General features: G+C 37.3%; 7 protein-coding genes across 8 annotated transcripts in view; all 7 read right to left on the minus strand.

Moving 5' to 3' along the window:
- LOC138860422 (larval cuticle protein A2B-like) overlaps positions 1-993 on the minus strand; it is a 75,265-nt gene extending 74,272 nt beyond the window's left edge. The window contains exons 1-3 of one of the 2 annotated variants that reach the window (XM_070117947.1): positions 966-993; positions 675-824; positions 165-561 (exon numbers count right to left, since the gene is read on the minus strand). In XM_070117947.1, the coding sequence (XP_069974048.1) occupies positions 292-561; positions 675-824; positions 966-977 (432 nt within the window). In that variant the 5' untranslated portion in view covers positions 978-993 and the 3' untranslated portion in view covers positions 165-291. Of the gene's footprint in view, positions 1-164; positions 562-674; positions 825-965 lie in introns of those variants that run through there. The other variant, XM_070117946.1, reaches the window with a different exon arrangement.
- A 2,382-nt stretch (positions 994-3,375) lies between these two features.
- On the minus strand, positions 3,376-4,167 carry LOC113801156 (cuticle protein 8). Its single transcript, XM_070117950.1, has 3 exons — positions 4,148-4,167; positions 3,857-4,006; positions 3,376-3,749 (listed from the first exon to the last, which is right to left on the minus strand). The coding sequence occupies exons 1-3, from the start codon at positions 4,157-4,159 to the stop codon at positions 3,480-3,482; spliced, it is 432 nt and encodes a 143-aa protein (XP_069974051.1). The 5' UTR covers positions 4,160-4,167; the 3' UTR covers positions 3,376-3,479.
- Positions 4,168-6,233: 2,066 nt separating this feature from the next.
- Positions 6,234-7,067, minus strand: LOC113801161 (cuticle protein 8-like). Its single transcript, XM_070117948.1, has 3 exons — positions 7,048-7,067; positions 6,756-6,905; positions 6,234-6,646 (listed from the first exon to the last, which is right to left on the minus strand). The coding sequence occupies exons 1-3, from the start codon at positions 7,057-7,059 to the stop codon at positions 6,377-6,379; spliced, it is 432 nt and encodes a 143-aa protein (XP_069974049.1). The 5' UTR covers positions 7,060-7,067; the 3' UTR covers positions 6,234-6,376.
- Positions 7,068-8,876: 1,809 nt separating this feature from the next.
- On the minus strand, positions 8,877-13,422 carry LOC113801167 (cuticle protein 8-like). The gene is made up of 4 exons (XM_070118041.1): positions 13,375-13,422; positions 12,678-12,779; positions 12,380-12,529; positions 8,877-9,275 (listed from the first exon to the last, which is right to left on the minus strand). Exons 1-4 carry the CDS (start codon positions 13,420-13,422, stop codon positions 9,006-9,008), a joined length of 570 nt encoding a protein of 189 aa, XP_069974142.1. The 3' UTR covers positions 8,877-9,005.
- A 1,218-nt stretch (positions 13,423-14,640) lies between these two features.
- LOC113801157 (larval cuticle protein A2B-like) lies at positions 14,641-15,467 on the minus strand. Its single transcript, XM_027351974.2, has 3 exons — positions 15,447-15,467; positions 15,160-15,309; positions 14,641-15,052 (listed from the first exon to the last, which is right to left on the minus strand). The coding sequence occupies exons 1-3, from the start codon at positions 15,456-15,458 to the stop codon at positions 14,783-14,785; spliced, it is 432 nt and encodes a 143-aa protein (XP_027207775.2). The 5' UTR covers positions 15,459-15,467; the 3' UTR covers positions 14,641-14,782.
- A 1,948-nt stretch (positions 15,468-17,415) lies between these two features.
- On the minus strand, positions 17,416-18,253 carry LOC138860548 (larval cuticle protein A2B-like). The gene is made up of 3 exons (XM_070118151.1): positions 18,226-18,253; positions 17,928-18,077; positions 17,416-17,816 (listed from the first exon to the last, which is right to left on the minus strand). The coding sequence occupies exons 1-3, from the start codon at positions 18,235-18,237 to the stop codon at positions 17,547-17,549; spliced, it is 432 nt and encodes a 143-aa protein (XP_069974252.1). The 5' UTR covers positions 18,238-18,253; the 3' UTR covers positions 17,416-17,546.
- A 2,252-nt stretch (positions 18,254-20,505) lies between these two features.
- LOC138860547 (larval cuticle protein A2B-like) lies at positions 20,506-21,299 on the minus strand. Its single transcript, XM_070118149.1, has 3 exons — positions 21,272-21,299; positions 20,985-21,134; positions 20,506-20,881 (listed from the first exon to the last, which is right to left on the minus strand). The coding sequence occupies exons 1-3, from the start codon at positions 21,281-21,283 to the stop codon at positions 20,612-20,614; spliced, it is 432 nt and encodes a 143-aa protein (XP_069974250.1). The 5' UTR covers positions 21,284-21,299; the 3' UTR covers positions 20,506-20,611.
- Between the last annotated feature and the right edge of the window lie 1,090 nt (positions 21,300-22,389).

A 22,389-nucleotide genomic window follows, 5' to 3' on the forward strand; every position in this document is an offset into this window, starting at 1 on the left:
CTGTATATATACATATATATAATCAGTATATATACATATATATGTATACACACATATACATATATATATGTATATGTGTGCAAGTGTATGTAGTATATATGTATACATATATGTTCTCTAAAGCATCAATTTTGGAAATAATAACGCCTTTTTTAGGTGTAATTTATTATAAAAAATATTTGAGCATATCACATATTCGCCTATCCTTGCAGTTTTTCATCTGAGTGTATTTAAAAGAGACACAACAGATGCAAAAGTCTAGCAAAGATGTCTGACTCTGAAGGGACACCCTTAGTACACGGGGTACTTGGGGGGAGCGTGGTAGGGAGCGGGCTTGTAGGTGGGCTTGTACTCGGGGTACTGAGCCTCGCCCTCGTAGCTGACCTCAGCTACAAGACCGTCGCCGTTGTCCACGTACTTGACGGTCTGCTTGCGGCCGTCGGGGAGGTCGACGGAGTAGCTGCCCTCGGTCTTGTAGCCGTCGCGGGACTCCGAGTGGCCGAAGTTGGCGCCGGAGTAGCCGTCGGCGACGCCGTAGTTGTAGTTGTACTTCGGGGGAACCTGATTAAAGAATAATATAAAACTCATCTCATATAAACAACAATAATTTCACAAGGACTTTTGCCAGCACTAGACCACGTATACGGTGGGTAAGGATAGAATGAATTACTTACGGTGGGATACTCTGGCTCCTTGTAGTGGGCACGGGCATGGTACACGGGTTCAGGAGCGTGGTACGTGGGTATATTGTAAACAGGTGGCAGATGGTGCACGGGAGCCTTATCGGCCAGAGCCACTGCGGCCACACACGCTACGAGGATCACCTGAAATATAACAAATATTTCACTTAATGAAAGGAACAGAATTCGGAAAACGTATCCACTATTTTTGACAAAAGTAACATACACTTTGATTTCTCTTTTTCACTCTTGAAGATACAGAGGAAAGTAGAGGAGCGTGTGTACCTTGAGAGACATGGCTGACGTTTGATGGCGAGGAAGTGTCTCAGCCGCTTATATAGTGGTCCACATCCTCAGTTGGGCCGAGTTCAAGGTCACTCGATTGCCCTAGTTGGAGAAAGTCGTTCAGACCATCCTATGTTAGATTTATTGCCGTTGTATGATCAATGTGTTTCCGTTTGTACTAAGTAAACAAAAACTGAAGGGTGTGAACAAGCTCTGAAACTTATATTATTACGGTTTATCTGTTTCCCTTATATGTTAATTAATCGCTATATGTATTCCCGTATACGTTTACAAATATTTACACTATGGTGAATACACACACACACACACACACACACACACACACACACACACACACACACACACACATATATATATATATATATATATATATATATATACATACCGTAGTATAGATATGTACAAACGTATATATATATATATATATATATATATATATATATATATATATTTAGATAGATAGATAGATAGATAGATAGATAGATAGATTGATAGATATAAATGTGTGTGTGTGTGTAATAGTATAGATATGTGTAAACACATGCGGGTGTGTGTATATATATATATATATATATATATATATATATATATATATATATATATATATATATATATATATATATAAATATATATATGTATGTATGTATGTATATATATATTGCATTGCACGTTAGTACAAAGATATATGCAACTGATGTGTAGATTTATACATGCATTTAAATAATGTTAAATACAGCAACGTGTCTCTGGCGAGAAAAATAAACGGGGAGCAATACTCCAAGAATGAAAATGGCAGACATTAGTCCTGAAATGTTTGTCTAAAATATCACTAACAATTTAAGTTCTGCAGTTTTCAACCGAATCTTTCTGGCAATAACTACAGACAAACATCCCCCAATATATATATATATATATATATATATATATATATATATATATATATATATATATATGATATGTATGACCAAACATAGGGAGAACAATTTCAAAGTATGTAAATAACGGATTTTGATTAAATATTAATGATTGCAAAATGTAATTCGGACGAAGATTTAATCGAAAGCCGTCAATGGCGTATCTTGCTTTGTGAATTTAGCCTTGTCACAATCAGCACTGTTTGCGCATGTTCCTTCATCTATAAATACGTTAACATGTTACTGCAAAGGCTGTTCAGTGTAAGCAAGACGGTGGCAGGGGTTAAATCCCCGCTCTTTTTTGCGAAAAAAGTATAATAAACAGACAGAAAGACAAACAGACACACACACATATACGTATATATGTTCATATATAGATGTAAACGCACACCCACACATATGTGAATATGTTCATATAGATATAAACACACACATACATTCGTAAATATATGTATGTATATGTACACATTTGTGTGTGTGTTTGTGTGTACACACATACAGGTGTATATACATATATAGATATATATAGATACATGCATATATATATATATATATAAATATATATATATTGATATATATAGATATATATAAAAATATATATACATGTATATTTATATATATGTGCATACATACATACATATGTATATATATATATATATATATATATATATATATATATATATATATGCAAATATACATTCAATTATATTTGTATATATATATAAGTACACAAATATGTATATACGTACATATATATACATATATATGATATATATATATATATATATATATATATATATATATATATATATATATATTAGAAAACCCCACAATGCACACTCTAGATTTATTGCAGAAAATGAGACAAATCTAGTTTATGTATTGTGTTTTTTCTACCATGGTATTATATAGGGGATGAATAGAGGGGGTGAGAGGTCCTACGATGTCATTTACGGTGGTATCCAAATCACAGTACAGCTCCTGGATGAGGCTTTTACATATTTCCTTTACATTTAATATTTCCTTAAGAATTGCCTTGGTTTCATACTGTGAAATCCGATCATAGGCCCGTTACAAGATCTCTAAACCTTATATGCTCATTAACTTAAAAAAAAAAATCTTAAACACATCTGTTTCCATCCTTTGTTAATGTTCAACTCCTAACAATCTGCTATCGTTTTGTACCATAATATTTATAATATCAATCAAAGGAAAGGTAACAAGCAATAGCATGAATTGTATAAATAATACTATTGATAACTTTCGTGAAAGTAATGATGGTGATGATAGTGGTAATAATAATAATAATAGTAATGATATTGATTATAACAATAATTGCAACAATGGTATTAACGTATTAAAGTTTTGCGTGCCGTAGGGTTTTGCCACAACTATCTGCTTTGGTATAGGTTGCCTTAGAGAAAAAGTAGATGAAATATTTTCGATACATTTTATTACAAAAATATCTAAGCAGTATCACATATTCGCCTATCCTTGCAGTTTTTCATCTTAATGTATTCAAAAGGGATACAACAGATGGAAAAGTCTAGCAAAGATGTCTGACTCTGAAGGGACACCCTTAGTACACGGGGTACTTGGGGGGAGCGTGGTAGGGAGCGGGCTTGTAGGTGGGCTTGTACTCGGGGTACTGAGCCTCGCCCTCGTAGCTGACCTCAGCTACAAGACCGTCGCCGTTGTCCACGTACTTAACGGTCTGCTTGCGGCCGTCGGGGAGGTCCACGGTGTAGCTGCCCTCGGTCTTGTAGCCGTCGCGGGACTCCGAGTGGCCGAAGTTGGCACCGGAGTAGCCGTCGGCGACGCCGTAGTTGTAGTTGTACTTCGGGGGTACCTGATTAGACCATAATATTAAATCCAAGATCACACAAATAGAAGTAATTTCATAAGAGCCTTCGTTAGATGGCGTTAGACCACATAACCATCCCTTAAATTACTTACGGTGGGGTACTCTGGCTCCTTGTAGTGGGCAGGGGCATGGTACACGGGTTCGGGAGCGTGGTACGTAGGTGCGGCGTAAACAGGTGGCAGATGGTGCACGGGAGCCTTATCGGCCAGAGCCACTGAGGCCACACACGCTACGAGGATTACCTGTAACAAAAATAATCCACTGATTCAAAGAAATCGATCTCGTAATTCATGTTCACTATATCGGCCACTTTTCAAATTGTATACGCTGTTTTCTCTCATTGTTTCGCAGCTGCCGAGAGGACTAAGGAGAAGCGTGCGTACCTTGAGAGACATGGCTGACGTTTGATGGCAAGGACGTGTCTCAGCCGCTTATATAGGGGTCCATATCCTCAACTGGGACAAGTGCAAGGTCACTTGCTTAGTCTAGCGGGAGAAAGCCGTTCTAACCATACCTATCATTAGGCAGATGTAGGCATGGTTTGCTGCTATACTCACTGAACATGCAGCGATTTAGTGTAAAACTGAATGGAACGGAAAGATGAATTGTGAGAAATATTCAGAGAAATAATTCTTCAATTTTTTTTCCTGTTATCTTTTATCTCTCATCTCTTAGTTATTTGTTTATCTTACCGTCCGTTTCCACCCGACTATTCATACAAACACAAACTGGACATACAGTAAGCGTAACACGTGTATATGTACGATTATGAAAACATATTAAGATACATAGAAGTTCACATTTAAATATGCTCACAGATGGTGCTTTGAAACTGCAACCATATACACTATATTCACGTGATCAAATATACTTCAATAGCTAGTTTTAAGAATAGACTTAAATATGTAATACTTAGTTGCACATATGCACACACACACGAATACATTCACAAACACATATATGTACGTGTGTATGTGGGGGGGGGGGGTATCGCTGATGTGGTTAAATACATTACCACAAATATTCAGGTTAGATGGTTTATAAGACGAGGAATCCATGATGTGGTGAGGTATCAGTAAACGTTTACAGTGATGTGTACACTGTATGTTATAGTGCACTGAATTGAGTGCTTTACTTATGTAATATAAACAACATTTTGTAAGATCATCCAAAGCACTTTTATATATATATATATATATATATATGTATATATATACATATATATATATATATATATATATATATATATATATATATATATATATATATATATATATATATAAATTGCTGGGTTTCTACAGCCTCTATAATTTGTATCATTTGACCAGATAATGATACCGAAATGATATAAGAAAACGAGTGGGTTAAGAAATTATATATCGTCGGCTTGGGATGCGGCAAGGCATTTCTGTCCCCCATGCTTTAAATATATATATAAAAAATAGTTCTGAGGCCGTACGGAACAGTTTTTTTTCTTTTTTTTGCCAATAGTGCTGTATCCTAACTCGAGCATAATTTGATCTATCTCGTCAGTGAAGCATTCAATCTATTACTGTTAACGATAAAAACATGGCTACTACTACTCTTGATAAGATACTACTACTACTACCAATAATTAATGAGAGCAAGAGTTATAACAATAATACTGGCAACGAAGTAATAAGGACAAGGCCCTCAGAGAGATGCAACCTCCTTCGAGTGCTGGGACAAAGTTTTGCAGAGCTGAGGATAATGAGGTGATAATAAGAGGATCAGAAGCATTATTGAAAGGGTTTTGGATTCTTTTCTATACAGAGCATACTATATGAAAATGCTAGAGAATCTTTCAAGTGATAATATCTTTTACGATGCCTTTTTTCTGTACTTCCGTCATTTTATTTTTAGACTGAAGTAACAATATCAGTCAAAATGAATGTATGTTCGTTATACCTTATATGCATATTTGATACACACACACACACACACACACACACACACACACACACACACATATATATATATATATATATATATATATATATATATATATATATATATATATATATATATATTCAAGAAGTATCACATATTCGCCCATTCATGCAGTTTTACATTTAAATTTGCCTTAACAGATTCAAGTTTAGCAAAGTTATTTAACTCTGAGAGTACATGCTTAGTACACTTGGTATTTGGCTGGAGCGTGGAAGGGAGCATATATACAGGTTGCTTTGTGCTCGGGGTACACTGAAGCAGTTGCTGCTTAGTTCATTTGCTAGAATAACGTTTTATGATATTGGAAATTATTGTTATTAGTATTTTTTTTCATAGGTAAAATTTAGAATTTTTTCCAAAGAAAAAAATAAAAAAGTCTTTTTATATATGTATAGACATTTATGCGATGTTGGGTTTTTATTATTTTTCTAATTCAGGGATTTTTTGTCGCACATATCAGTTTACTTTTAGGTGGGTTTAGAGAAAATGTAGATGAAATATCTTCTATACATTTTATTACAAAAATATCTAAGCAGTATCACATATTCGCCCATCCTTGCAGTTTTTCATCTGAGTGTATTCAGAAGGGACACAACGAATGCAAAAACCTAGCAAAGATGTCTGATTCTGAAGGGACACCCTTAGTACACGGGGTACTTGGGGGGAGCGTGGTAGGGAGCGGGCTTGTAGGTGGGCTTGTACTCGGGGTACTGAGCCTCGCCCTCGTAGCTGACCTCAGCTACAAGACCGTCGCCGTTGTCCACGTACTTGACGGTCTGCTTGCGGCCGTCGGGGAGGTCGACGGTGTAGCTGCCCTCGGTCTTGTAGCCGTCGCGGGACTCCGAGTGGCCGAAGTTGGCGCCGGAGTAGCCGTCGGCGACGCCGTAGTTGTAGTTGTACTTCGGGGGAACCTGATTATAGAGTATAATATTAAATCCAAGATCACACAAATAGAAGTAATTTCATAAGAGCCTTCGTTAAATGGCGTTAGACCACATAACCATCCCATAAATTACTTACGGCGGGGTACTCTGGCTCCTTGTAGTGGGCACGGGCATGGTACACGGGTTCGGGAGCGTGGTACGTAGGTGCGGCGTAAACAGGTGGCAGATGGTGCACGGGAGCCTTATCGGCCAGAGCCACTGCGGCCACACACGCTACGAGGATAACCTGAAATATAACAAATATTTCACTTAATGAAAGGAACGGAATTCGGAAAACGTATCCACTATTTTTGACAAAAAGTAACATACACGTTGATTTCTCTTTTTCACTCTTGAAGATAAAGAGGAAAGTAGAGGAGCGTGTGTACCTTGAGAGACATGGCTGACGTTTGATGGCGAGGACGTGTCTCAGCCGCTTATATAGGGGCCCACATCCTCAGCTGGGACGAGTTCAAGGTCACTCGTTTGCCCTCGTGGGAGAAAGCGGCTCTAACCATGCCTACGTTAGGCATGGTTTGATTTTATACTCACTGAGCATACAGCAATTAAATGTAAAACCGAAAGCCACGGAAAAAATGAGAAATATTTTGAAAAATTTATTCTTCACTATATTTTTTTTTCTATCTTTTATCTCCTATCTCTTAGTTATCTGTTTATCTTACCGTCCACCTGGCTATTCATGAAAAGAAACTGGACATATAGTAGGTGTAGCGTATGCATATATACGGTCATGAAAACAGATTAAGATACATGAACGTTCACATATAGATACGCACACATATGGTGCTTTGAAACTGCGACCGTAGACACTACATTTACGTAATTATATATATTGAAATAGCTAGTTATACGAATAGACTTACATATGTAATACTTAGCTACACATATGCACACACACACATGAATACATTCACAAACACATATGTGTGTATGTGTGGGCGGGGGGAGGGGGAATGGGGATTACTGATGTGGTTAAACAGATTACCACAAATATTATGGTTAAATGGTTTATAAGACGAGGAAACCATTATGTGGTGAGGTATCTGTAAAGGTTTCCAGTGAAGTGTACACTGTATATTGCAGTGCACTGAATTGGGAATGCCTTACTTATATAATATAAACAGCATTTAGTACCATCATCCAAATTACTTTTTAAATAAACATATTTCCTCGGTTCCCATAGGTGACTTCATTATTTGGCCGAATAATGATACCGAGTGGTAGAAGAAAACAAGTGCGTTGAAAAATTATATATCGTCAGCAGGAGATCCGGCTTTCAGTATGAAAGAATCGTAGATTTGAAGCCACATGGAATACTCTATTTTTTTCTTTTTTTGACAAATAGTTTACTAAATCAGATTTACTTGATATGTCATGAGTGAAGCGTTTAAATTATTACTACCATTACTAAAGATACTACTACAACTACGAATGATAAAATACTACTACCATTATTAATGATGACAATAAGGTATTAATACCATTTTCAATGAAGTTGATAACGGTGGATGCCGACAAAGTAATAACGGAAGTAATAATACAATAGAATAATGATAATAATCAAGATATAAACTTTTCTGCCCTCAAGAAGATATTATCTACTGCATGTGCTGAGATAATGCTTTGCCATGTTGACGATAATAAGATAATACGAGGACTAGATGTATTTATGACTGGGTTTTGACAAAACATTCTGTTTCAAAATTATGGACCATCTTTATGTGACAATATATGCATTTCTATATATGACGTCTTTTCTCTTATACTTCCGTGAGTACATGATTTTTTTTCCATATATTTGATAGTAAAAGTATTTAGTAGAATCAAATATTCGCACATCGATCCAGTTTTTCATCTGAATATATTCAAACTTACAATAACAGATTCAAAAGTCTAGCAAAGGTGTCTGACTCTGAATGTAGATCATTAATAGAGAAGGAGCGTGGCTTGTAGGTGGGCTTGTGACAGAATGATGTTTTATGATGCTGGAGATTATTATCAAAGGTACTTAGTTATAATTGTTATTATGAATATGTTTGTGGATTTTTTTTCAGACAATACTTGTCAAAGAAACAAAAAATAGATTTTACGGGACAGAGGATTTTCCAGCATCCATATGACTCATTAACTTTTTGTCAAAAGTGTCAGTTTGCTTTAGGTTAGTTCAAATAGAAAGGAAATAAATATTTTCGATATAGTTTATTATAAAAATATTTTAGGATATCACATATTCGCCCTTCCTTGCAGTGTTTCATCGGAATGTATCCAAAAGGGACACAACAGATGGAAAAGTCTAGCAAAGATGTCTGACTCTGAAGGGACACCCTTAGTACACGGGGTACTTGGGGGGAGCGTGGTAGGGAGCGGGCTTGTAGGTGGGCTTGTACTCGGGGAACTGAGCCTCGCCCTCGTAGCTGACCTCAGCTACAAGACCGTCGCCGTTGTCCACGTACTTGACGGTCTGCTTGCGGCCGTCGGGGAGGTCGACGGAGTAGCTGCCCTCGGTCTTGTAGCCGTCGCGGGACTCCGAGTGGCCGAAGTTGGCGCCGGAGTAGCCGTCGGCGACACCGTAGTTGTAGTTGTACTTCGGGGGAACCTGATAATAGAGTATAACATTAAATCCAAGATCACACAAATAGACATAATTTCATAAGAACCTTCATTAGGTGACGTTAGATCACTTAACCATCCCATAAATTACTTACGGTTGGGTACTCTGGCTCCTTGTAGTGGGCAGGGGCATGGTACACGGGTTCGGGAGCGTGGTACGTAGGTGCGGCGTAAACAGGTGGCAGATGGTGCACGGGAGCCTTATCGGCCAGAGCCACTGCGGCCACACACGCTACGAGGATAACCTGTAACAAATATAATCCACTGATTCAAAGAAATCGAACTCGAAATTCATGTTCACTATATCGGTCACATTTCAAATTATATACGCTGTTTTCTCTCATTGTTTTGCATCTGCCGAGAGGACTAAGGAAATGCGTGCGTACCTTGAGAGACATGGCTAAGGTTTGATGGCGAGGAAGGATAAGTCATATGCGAAGCTGAGCCTCGCCCGGGCTATGGGGGAGCCCGGCCTGTGTCGACTAATGTCGACTCGATCAACGTGTATCAGCGAGTGCTGACGCGACAGAGCTTAGTCCTTACCCACCGTGGTACCCGGCCACAGCAGTAACCTCCGGGCGACAATTGCAACTTCTCGCGCCTGGGCGGGGCGCGAACCGCCGACCCCTCGGATGAGAGACCGACACGTTACCACTGTACTAGCCTGGAGGCTGGCGAGGAAGTGTCTCAGCCGCTTATATAGGGGTCTACATCATCAGCTGGGACAAGTGCAAGGTCACTCGCTTACTCTAGTACGAGAAAGCCGTTCTAACCAGGCCTATGTTAGGCATGGATTATTCCATACTCACTGATCATGCGGCAATTAAATTCAAAGCTAAAAACCACGGAAAGGTAAATTTGAAAAACAATTTAGAGAGAAAATTGTGAAAAAAATTAAAAATAAATTCTTCACATTCCTTTTTTTCTGGTATCTGTTATCTCTAAATTATCTGTTCATCTTACCGTCCTGGCTATACATACAAACACAAACTGGACATGTAGTCGGCGTAGCGTATATACGGCCATGAAAATAGATTAAGATGCATAAACGTTCACATATAAATACGTACAGATTATGATTAGAAACTGCAACCATATACACTACGTTCACGTAATCAAATATATTCAGATAGCTAGTTAAAAGAATAGAATTAAATATATAATACTTAGCTACACATATGAACATATACACATATGGATACATTCACAAACACATTTATGTATGTGGGGGGGATCAATGATGTGGTTCAACACATTACCACAAATATTAGGGTTAAATGGTTTATAAGACGAGGAAACCATTATGTGGCGAGGTATCTGTAAATGTTTCCAGTGAAGCGCACCCCGTATATTGTAGTACACTAAACTGAGAGTGCTTTACTTATATAGACGGCATTTAGTACGATCATCCAAGTCACTGTATATATATATATATATATATATATATATATATTGATATATATATATATATATATATATATATATATATATATATATATAAAGAATTACTCGGTTCCTGTAGCCGAATTCATTATTTGGACAAATAATGATACTGAATGGTAGAAGAAAACAAGTATGTTGAAAAAATATATTATATCGTCGGTAGGGGATTCGGCAAAACATTTCTGGGATTCCTTCCCATACGCTTTGAGTATAAAAGTCATAGTTTTGAGGATGTAGGGAATACTTGAAAAAAAAAAAAAATTGACAAATAATATGCCAAATCAGATTTACTTGATATGTCATGAGTGAAGCCTTCAAATTATTACTACCATTACTAAAGATACTACTGCAACTACGAATGATAAAATACTACTACTGTTATTAATGATGACAATAAGGTAGTAATAAATTTTTCAATGAAGTTGATAACGGTGGATGCTGACAAAGTAATAACGGAAGTAATACTACAATAGAATAAAGATAATAATCAAGATCTCAACTTTTCTGCTCTCAAGAAGATACTATCTACCTCATGTGCTGAGATAATGATTTATAATGTTGACGATAATGGGACGGTAATAAGAGGATCATATGCATTTATGAATGGGTTTTGAGTTCGTTCCCTGACAAAACATTCTGTATCAAAATTCTGGACCATCTTTTATGTGACAATATATATATTTCTATATATGACGTCTTTTCTCGTATACTTCCGTAAGTAGAATATTTTTCATATATTTGATAGTAGAAATATTTAGCAGCATCAGATATTCACACACCGAAGCAGTTTTTCATCTGAATATGTTAAACTTGCAAGAACAGACTAAAAAATCAAGCAAAGGTGTCTAACTCTGAATGTACATCATTAACACAGCCAGAGCGTGACTTATAAGTAGACTCGTGACAGAAAGATGTTTTATAATGATGGAGATTATTATCAAAGGTACTTAATTATTTTTGTTACCATAAATATGTTTGGGGATTCTTTTCAGAAAATGCTTGTGAAACAAACAAAAAAATAGATTTTACAGGAAAGGGTTTACCAGCATCTTTATGACTCAAATTTTTTTTGTCAAAAGTGTCAGTTTGCTTTAGCTTAGTTCAAATAAAAAGGAAATGAATATTTTCAATATAGTTTATTATAAAAAAAATATTTTAGCATATCACATATTCGCCCTTTCTTGCAGTCTTTCATCGGAATATATCCAAAAGGGACACAACAGATGGAAAAGTCTAGCAAAGATGTCTGACTCTGAAGGGACACCCTTAGTACACTGGGTACTTGGGGGGAGCGTGGTAGGGAGCGGGCTTGTAGGTGGGCTTGTACTCGGGGTACTGAGCCTCGCCCTCGTAGCTGACCTCAGCTACAAGACCGTCGCCGTTGTCCACGTACTTGACGGTCTGCTTGCGGCCGTCGGGGAGGTTGACGGAGTAGCTGCCCTCGGTCTTGTAGCCGTCGCGGGACTCCGAGTGGCCGAAGTTGGCGCCGGAGTAGCCGTCGGCGACGCCGTAGTTGTAGTTGTACTTCGGGGGGACCTGATTATAGAATATAAAATTAAACCCAACTCATACAGATAACAATTTCATAAGGACTGTTGCCAGCGCCAAACCAGTATAAGATGGGTAAGGATAGAATGAATTACTTACGGTGGGGTACTCTGGCTCCTTGTAGTGGGCACGGGCATGGTACACGGGTTCGGGAGCGTGGTACGTGGGTGTATTGTAAACAGGTGGCAGATGGTGCACGGGAGCCTTATCGGCCAGAGCCACTGCGGCCACACACGCTACGAGGATACCCTGAAATATAACACAAATATTTCACTTACAGATAGGAATTGAATTCGAAAATCCAGTGCACTATTTAAGCAACAATTAATACTATACACTTTGTTTCGTCCTTTTCGCTCTTGCAAATACAAAGGAGAGTGAGGAGGAGCGTGTGTACCTTGAGAGACATGGCTGACGTTTGATGGCGAGGAAGTGTCTCAGCCGCTTTTATAGGGGTCCACATCCTCTGCTCAGGCGAGTTCAAGGCCACTCGTTTACCCTAGTGGGAGAAAGCCATTCAAACCATATCTGTGTCAGATTTGCGCCAGGTATATAATCAATTTATTTCCGTTTAAACTCGCTGAATATGAATATCAAAAGTAAAATTAAATTGAAAAGGAAAGAAAAAGAAGTGAGAGAGAAACGGTTTATTTTGCTTATTATGTCTAGCTATAAATCTATAGATATATTCATTCATACACAAAAACAACAAACAGAAACTGGACATTCAGTTTATCAGTGTATATGGTCATAAAACAAAAATACATACATGAATATACATATATAAATGCGCACACATATGTTACTGTAACACTGCATGCATATGCACTACTTTTATCTATTTATTTATTTATATGTTTATTTATTCATTTATTTACCTTTGTAATCACTATCTACTAATGAAATGGAAATCGACAGTCACGTGATGGAATACTCCAAGCGCGTTTTCACACACACACACACACACACACACACACACACACACACACACACACACACACACACGCACACACACACACACACACACACACACACACAAAATCTCTAGTACACAAAGACTATATTGTTCAAAATGTGATTTGAATTTTACGCACTGGTTGCACCGAAATTTCTATAAAGCAGTAATCATAGATCACATCCATGACGGGATTACAGATTCAGAAAAAGTCGCATCGCCTGCACAAATTGATAATGAACCTGTCTGCAAAATCATGCTTTGTATGTTTCTTATATCAACTCAGCATTCTGTGGTTAAGAATGCTGACTTGTGGTAAGGCAAATATATGCCCCATCCCAGAACATAGTAAATATATGAGAAATATGAGGAGCAATGTTTAAATGTACATGTGCATGCTCACACACACACGCGCGCACAGGTGTGTGTGTATATATATATATATATATATATATATATATATATATATATATATATATATATATATATATATGTTTATATATATTTACATATATGTATACGTATGAATATATATATATATATATATATATATATATATATATATATATATATATATATATATATATATATACAGGTTTTGATCATCAGCCATTCCCTGAGAAATGAAAACCTCAAATTTTTCTTCAGGTACAAAGGTCGGGAGTCAGTAACACGGAAAAACATTTAACCACAAATATTTAAGTTGGTCGGTATATAAGACGAAGAAACCATTATGTGGTGAGGGTTCTGTAAACGTTTCTAGTCCCTCTCATAAACGTTCATTCAGTACACTGATATTGAGGAGGCTTTATTGATAGGATATGCAGAGTGTTTAGTATGTCCAAGCAAGTGAGGCTTATTATTGTTGTTACCATTATCACTATTATCATTACTATTATTGTCATTAACATGATTATTATATTTTTATCAATAGGTTTACTCCGTTCCTATTGCCAAAAAAGCATACCGAAATGGGAGATAGCAAAGGTAATAAGAACATAATCATAAACAATTTCATGGGATTTTTGAGGCCGCATAGAATAAATTTCTTTTTCTTGAAAAAAATACTGTTACAAGCATTAATCATAATGATTCTAGTAATACTATTGATAATGATAACAAAAATAACTGTATTAACAATATTACTGACAATGAAGCTGATGATAATGACTCACAATGTAATAAAGACAAATATATCGTATATTGATAATATAGTCTTAACACTGAATAGTTGCAACCTACTTCGTGTGTCAAGATACTGTTTAATAATGTTGGAAATCTAATAAGATTATAAGTATTCATTTAAAAAAAATAATTGTCTGTGATGCTACTTTGAGGTATTCTGATTCATCTATTCTTTCTTAAGCTGCATTATCAATTTCGGTCACAATAAAAAGGACATGAATTATTTTGAGGGTATTTTATTATAAAAATATCAGCAGTATCACATATTCGCCCATCCTTGCAGTTTTTCATCTGAGTGTATTCAGAAGGGACACAACAGATATAAAAGACTAGCAAAAATGTCTGACTCTGAAGGGACACCCTTAGTACACGGGGTACTTGGGGGGAGCGTGGTAGGGAGCGGGCTTGTAGGTGGGCTTGTACTCGGGGTACTGAGCCTCGCCCTCGTAGATGACCTCAGCTACAAGACCGTCGCCGTTGTCCACGTACTTGACGGTCTGCTTGCGGCCGTCGGGGAGGTCGACGGTGTAGCTGCCCTCGGTCTTGTAGCCGTCGCGGGACTCCGAGTGGCCGAAGTTGGCGCCGGAGTAGCCGTCGGCGACGCCGTAGTTGTAGTTGTACTTCGGGGGGACCTGATTAGAGCATAATATTAAATCAAAGATCACACAAATAGAAGTAATTTCATAAGAACCCTCGTTAGGTGACGTTAGACCACTTAACCATCCCATAAATTACTTACGGTGGGGTACTCTGGCTCATTGTAGTGGGCACGGGCATGGTACACGGGTTCGGGAGCGTGGTACGTGGGTGCGGCGTAAACAGGTGGCAGATGGTGCACGGGAGCCTTATCGGCCAGAGCCACTGCGGCCACACACGCTACGAGGATCACCTGAAACAAAAATAATCCACTGATTCAAAGAAATTGAACGTAATTCATGTTCACCATATCGGCCACATTTCAAATTGCATACGCTGTTTTCTCTGTGTTTTGCAGCTGCCGAGAGGACTAAGGTGGAGCGTGTGTACCTTGAGAGACATGGCTAACGTCTGATGCCGAGGAATTGTCTCAGCCGCTTATATAGTGGTCCACATCCTCAGCTGGGACAAGTGCAAGGTCACTCGCTTACTCTAGTAGGAGAAAGCCGTTCTAACCAGCCCTATGTTAGGCATAGATTATTCCATACTCACTGATCAATTAAATTCAAAGCTAAAAACCACGGAAAGGTAAATTTGAAAAAACAATTCAGAAAAAAATCTGAAAAATTGTTTAAAAATAAATTCTTCACATTCCTTTTTTTTCTCTCTGTTATTTCTAAGTTATCTGCTCATCTTACCGTCCTGACTATACATACAAACACAGACTGGACATGTAGTATGCGTAGCATATATACGGCCATGAAAATAAATTAAGATGCATAAACGTTCACATATAAATACATACAGATTGTTATTTGAAACTGCAACCATATACATTACGTTCACGTAATGAAATATATTCAGATAGCTAGTTAAAAGAATAGGCTTACATATATAATACTTAGCTACACATATGAACACATACACACATGCATACATTCACAAACACATATATGTATATGGGGGGGGGGGGGTCACTGACGTGGTTCAACACATTACCACAAATATTAGGGTTAAAAGGTTTATAAGACGAGGAAACCATTATGTGGCGAGGTATCTGTAAATGTTTCCAGTGAACTGCACCCCGTATATTGTAGTACACTAAACTAAGTGCTTTACTTATATAAACGGCATTTAGTACGATCATCCAAGTCACTATATATATATATATATATATATATATATATATATATATATATATATATATATATATATAAAGAATTACTCGGTTCCTGTAGCCGAATTCATTATTTGGACAAATAATGATACTGAATGGTAGAAGAAAACAAGTATGTTAAATATATATATATATATATATATATATATATATATATATATATATATATATATATATATATATATATATATATATCGTCGGTTGGGGATTCGGCAAAACATTTCTGGGATTCCTTCCCATACGTTTTGAGTATAAAAGTCATAGTTTTGAGGATGTATGCAAAACTTTTTTTTTTTTTTTTTTTTTTTTTTTTGACAAATAGTATGCCATATCAGATTTACTTGATATGTTATGAGTGAAGCGTTCAAATTATTACTACTATTACTAAAGATACTAGTACAACTACGAATTATAAAATACTACTACTATTATTAATGATTACAACAAGGTAGTAATAACAATTTCAATGAAGTTGATAACGGTGGATGCTGACAAAGTAATAACGGAAATAATAGTACAATAGAATAATGATAATAATCAAGATATCAACTTTTCTACCCTCAAGAAGATACTATCTACCTCATGTGCTGAGATAATGCTTTGCCATGTTGACGATAATAGGACGGTAATAAGAGGATCATATGCATTTATCAATAGGTTTTGAGTTCGTTCCCTGACAAAACATTCTGTATCAAAATTCTGGACCATCTCTTATGTGACAATATATTTATTTCTATATATGACGTCTTTTCTCTTATACTTCCGTAAGTTGAATATTTTTCATATATTTGATAGCAGAAATATTTAGCAGCATCGGATATTCACACACCAATGCAGTTTTTCATCTGAATAAATTCAAACTCGCAAGAAAAGGCTAAAAAATCAAGCAAAGGTGTTTAACTCTGAATGTAGATCATTAACACAGACAGAGCGTGACTTATAAGTAGACTCGTGACAGAAAGATGTTTTATAATGTTGGAGATTATTATTAAAGGTGTTTAATTATATTTGTTACCATAAATATGCTTGGGGATTCTTTTCAGAAAATGCTTGTGAAACAAACAAAAAATAGATTTTACGGGAAAGGGTTTACCAGCATCCTTATGATTCAAAAAACTATTGTCAAAAGTGTCAGTTTGCTTTAGGTTAGTTTAAATAAAAAGGAAATGAATATTTTCGATATAGTTTATTATAAAAATATTTTAGCATATCACATATTCGCCCTTCCTTGCAGTCTTTCATCGGAATGTATCCAAAAGGGACACAACAGATGCAAAAGTCTAGCAAAGATGTCTGACTCTGAAGGGACACCCTTAGTACACGGGGTACTTGGGAGGAGCGTGGTAGGGAGCGGGCTTGTAGGTGGGCTTGTACTCGGGGTACTGAGCCTCGCCCTCGTAGCTGACCTCAGCTACAAGACCGTCGCCGTTGTCCACGTACTTGACGGTCTGCTTGCGGCCGTCGGGGAGGTCGACGGAGTAGCTGCCCTCGGTCTTGTAGCCGTCGCGGGACTCTGAGTGGCCGAAGTTGGCGCCGGAGTAGCCGTCGGCGACGCCGTAGTTGTAGTTGTACTTCGGGGGGACCTGATTATAGAATATAAAATTAAACCCAACTCATACAGATAACAATATCATAAGGACTGTTGCCAGCGCCAAACCAGTATAAGATGAGTAAGGATAGAATGAATTACTTACGGTGGGGTACTGTGGCTCCTTGTAGTGGGCACGGGCATGGTACACGGGTTCGGGAGCGTGGTACGTGGGTGTATTGTAAACAGGTGGCAGATGGTGCACGGGAGCCTTATCGGCCAGAGCCACTGCGGCCACACACGCTACGAGGATCACCTGAAATACAACACAAAAATTTCACTTACAGACAGGAATTGAATTCGAAAATCTAGTGCACTATTTAAGCAACAATTAATACTATACACTTTGTTTCGTCCTTTTCGCTCTTGCAAATACAGAGGAGAGTAAGGAGGGGCGTGCGTACCTTGAGAGACATGGCTGACGTTTGATGGCGAGGAAGTGTCTCAGCCGCTTTTATAGGGGTCCACATCCTCTGCTCAGGCGAGTTCAAGGTCACTCGTTTACCCCAGTGGGAGAAAGCCATTCAAACCATATCTGTGTCAGATTTGTGTCTGGTATATAATGAATATGAATATCAAAAGTAAAATGAAATTGAAAAGGAAAGAAAGAGAAAGAAGAGAGAGAGAAACGTTGTCTTTTGCTTATTTTTTTCTGGCTATAAATCAATACATATATTCATTTATACACAAAAACAACAAACATAAACTGGACATACAGTTTATCAGTGTATATGGCCATAAACCAAAATTACATACATGAATATACATATATAAATACGCACACATATGTCACTGTAACACTGCATGCATATACACTACTTTTAATTATTTGTTTATTTATTTATATGTTAATTTATTCATTTATTTATTTTTGGAATCACTATCTACTAATGAAATGGAAATCGACAGTCACGTGATGGAATACTCCAAGCGTGTTTTCACACACACACACACACACACACACACACACACAATCTCTAGCACACAGACTATATTGTTGAAAATGCGATTTGAATTTCACGCACTGGTTGCACCGAAATTTCTATAAAGCAGTAATCATAGATCACATCCATGACGGTAATACAGAATCAGAAAAAGTCGCAACGCCTGCACAAAGTTATAATGAACCTGTCTGCAAAATCATGTTTTATATGTTTCTTATATAAACTCAGCATTCTGTGGTTAAGAATGCTGACTTGTGGTAAGGCAAATATATGCCCCATCCCAGAACATAGTAAATATATGAGAAATATGAGGAGCAATGTTTAAATGTACATGTGCATGCTCACACACACACGCGCGCACAGGTGTGTGTGTGTGTATATATATATATATATATATATATATATATATATATATATATATATATATATATATATATATATATATATATATGTTTATATATATTTACATATATGTATACGTATGAATATATATATATATATATATATATATATATATATATATATATATATATATATATATATATGTATATATATACAGGTTTTGATCATCAGCCATTCCCTGAGAAATGAAAACCTCAAATTTTTCTTCAGGTACAAAGGTCGGGAGTCAGTAACACGGAAAAACATTTAACCACAAATATTTAAGTTGGTCGGTATATAAGACGAAGAAACCATTATGTGGTGAGGGTTCTGTAAACGTTTCTAGTCCCTCTCATAAACGTTCATTCAGTACACTGATATTGAGGAGGCTTTATTGATAGGATATGCAGAGTGTTTAGTATGTCCAAGCAAGTGAGGCTTATTATTGTTGTTACCATTATCACTATTATCATTACTATTATTGTCATTAACATGATTATTATATTTTTATCAATAGGTTTACTCCGTTCCTATTGCCAAAAAAGCATACCGAAATGGGAGATAGCAAAGGTAATAAGAACATAATCATAAACAATTTCATGGGATTTTTGAGGCCGCATAGAATAAATTTCTTTTTCTTGAAAAAAATACTGTTACAAGCATTAATCATAATGATTCTAGTAATACTATTGATAATGATAACAAAAATAACTGTATTAACAATATTACTGACAATGAAGCTGATTATAATGACTCACAATGTAATAAAGACAAATATATCGTATATTGATAATATAGTCTTAACACTGAATAGTTGCAACCTACTTCGTGTGCCAAGATACTGTTTAATAATGTTGGAAATCTAATAAGATTATAAGTATTCATTTTAAAAAAATAATTGTCTGTGATGCTACTTTGAGGTATTCTGATTCATCTATTCTTTCTTTAGCTGCATTATCAATTTCGGTCACAATAAAAAGGACATGAATTATTTTGAGGGTATTTTATTATAAAAATATCAGCAGTATCACATATTCGCCCATCCTTGCAGTTTTTCATCTGAGTGTATTGAAAAGGGACACAACAGATATAAAAGACTAGCAAAAATGTCTGACTCTGAAGGGACACCCTTAGTACACGGGGTACTTGGGGGGAGCGTGGTAGGGAGCGGGCTTGTAGGTGGGCTTGTACTCGGGGTACTGAGCCTCGCCCTCGTAGCTGACCTCAGCTAATCATGTGTACATTTATTGGCACACACACACACACATACACACATATATATTCTGTAGCTTTGTTTGGATTAGGAGTAAAAATAGCTATTTTATAATAAAAAAAATATTTTATTATGAATCTCCATGTGCAGGATCACATAGCCTCAGCCTTAGTGATCCAGTTTAGAAAATGAAATAAAAACAATTCAGAGATGAGTGATAGATGCGTGAAGTCGGAGCGAGAATGTACACCCTTAGTACACGGGGTACTTGGGGGGAGCGTGGTAGGGAGCGGGCTTGTAGGTGGGCTTGTACTCGGGGTACTGAGCCTCGCCCTCGTAGATGACCTCAGCCACATAACCGTCGCCGTTGTCCACGTACTTGACGGTCTGCTTGCGGCCGTCGGGGAGGTCCACGGTGTAGCTGCCCTCGGTCTTGTAGCCGTCGCGGGACTCCGAGTGGCCGAAGTTGGCGCCGGAGTAGCCGTCGGCGACGCCGTAGTTGTAGTTGTACTTCGGGGGAACCTGATTAAAGAATAATATTAAACCCATCTCATACAAATAAAAATAATTTCACAAGGACTTTTGCCAGGACTTACGGTGGGTAAGGATAGAAGGAATTACTTACGGTGGGGTACTCTGGCTCCTTGTAGTGGGTACGGGCATGGTACACGGGTTCGGGAGCGTGGTACGTGGGTGCGGCGTAAACAGGAGGCTGATGGTACACGGGAGCCTTATCGGCCAGAGCCACTGCGGCCACACACGCTACGAGGATCACCTGAAATAAAACAAATACTTCACTTAATGAAAGGAATCGAACTCGAAAATCATATCCACTATGTAAGCAACAATCAACATTTTGTTTCGTCCTTTTCGCTCTAGCAAATACAGGAGAGTGAGGAGGAGCGTGCGTACCTTGAGAGACATGGCTGACGTTTGATGGCGAGGAAGTGTCTCAGCCGCTTATATAGGGGTCCACATCCTCAGCTGGGACGAGTTCAAGGTCTGTCGATTACCCTGGCGGGAGAAAGCCATTCAAACCATGTTAGGTTTGTTGACAGTAAATAAAGAATTCCTTATACATTACACGAACTCCTGTGGATACACATCCAACTTTACTATTTTATGGAATTCCTATCTAAATGTAATGATGCAATAATCGGCAATCAGATCGGTGTCAAAAAGCGTGTCAAAAATAGAGAATGAAAAACAAACAAACAAAAAACTATCAATTACCCTATCCGGGCTTCTAAATGTACAGAGTTGAAGCAAATTCACATCTAACTGTAATTCTGAACTTAAATCTATGACTATGAGACAGATACAAAGTCGCAACTTTTGCATAAATAAAAAGGCTTTGCCATTATTATTGCATCCCGTAAACTAATAGTCAAAAAGCCGAAGGAATAGAAGGAGTAATCTTTATACAAACGATATGAAAAAATTGTTTCAAGGATTCCTACAAAGCGTAACGATCGGGAATTGCTGAACTGGATAAATGCTTCACCACAAATTTCATGCTGAAATGGCTTATAAGACGAAGAAACCATTATGTGGTCATATATATTTGTAATACACCTTATAAATGTTTACCTTCCCTTGTGAATTCGTTGAAGAAAATTATATCGAATAAATAGAGTATTCTGTAACTATACAGGATTTAGTATGATCAACTAGGTGAATCTTATTATTTGAGTAGGCGTACTACGTATCTATAAGCAACTTATTTATTTATTTATTTATTTGTTTTGTTTATTTATTTCACAGGTGAGACAGACCGGAGAGGGGGAAGGGGCCTGGGGTGACGTGAAATATTATTATTTTTGATGTTTGTGAGGAAATGCATCATTTCACATTACCTTAGGTATATGGCCAGTCATTTCTGGAAGCCACCCAACTCCCTATTAAATTCTGTTGGTAAGTGCCGCGAGCATAAACAGTTCCACAGGCGTTTTGAGGCCGTATGGAATAGATTTTGGGGACATATATTGTACTAAGGTCAACCTAGGCTGTCTTATCGTTTTTTTTTTTAT

This window comes from Penaeus vannamei, chromosome 41 (genome assembly GCF_042767895.1).
Source record: "Penaeus vannamei isolate JL-2024 chromosome 41, ASM4276789v1, whole genome shotgun sequence".
In the NCBI taxonomy this organism is placed as follows: Eukaryota; Metazoa; Arthropoda; class Malacostraca; order Decapoda; family Penaeidae; genus Penaeus; species Penaeus vannamei.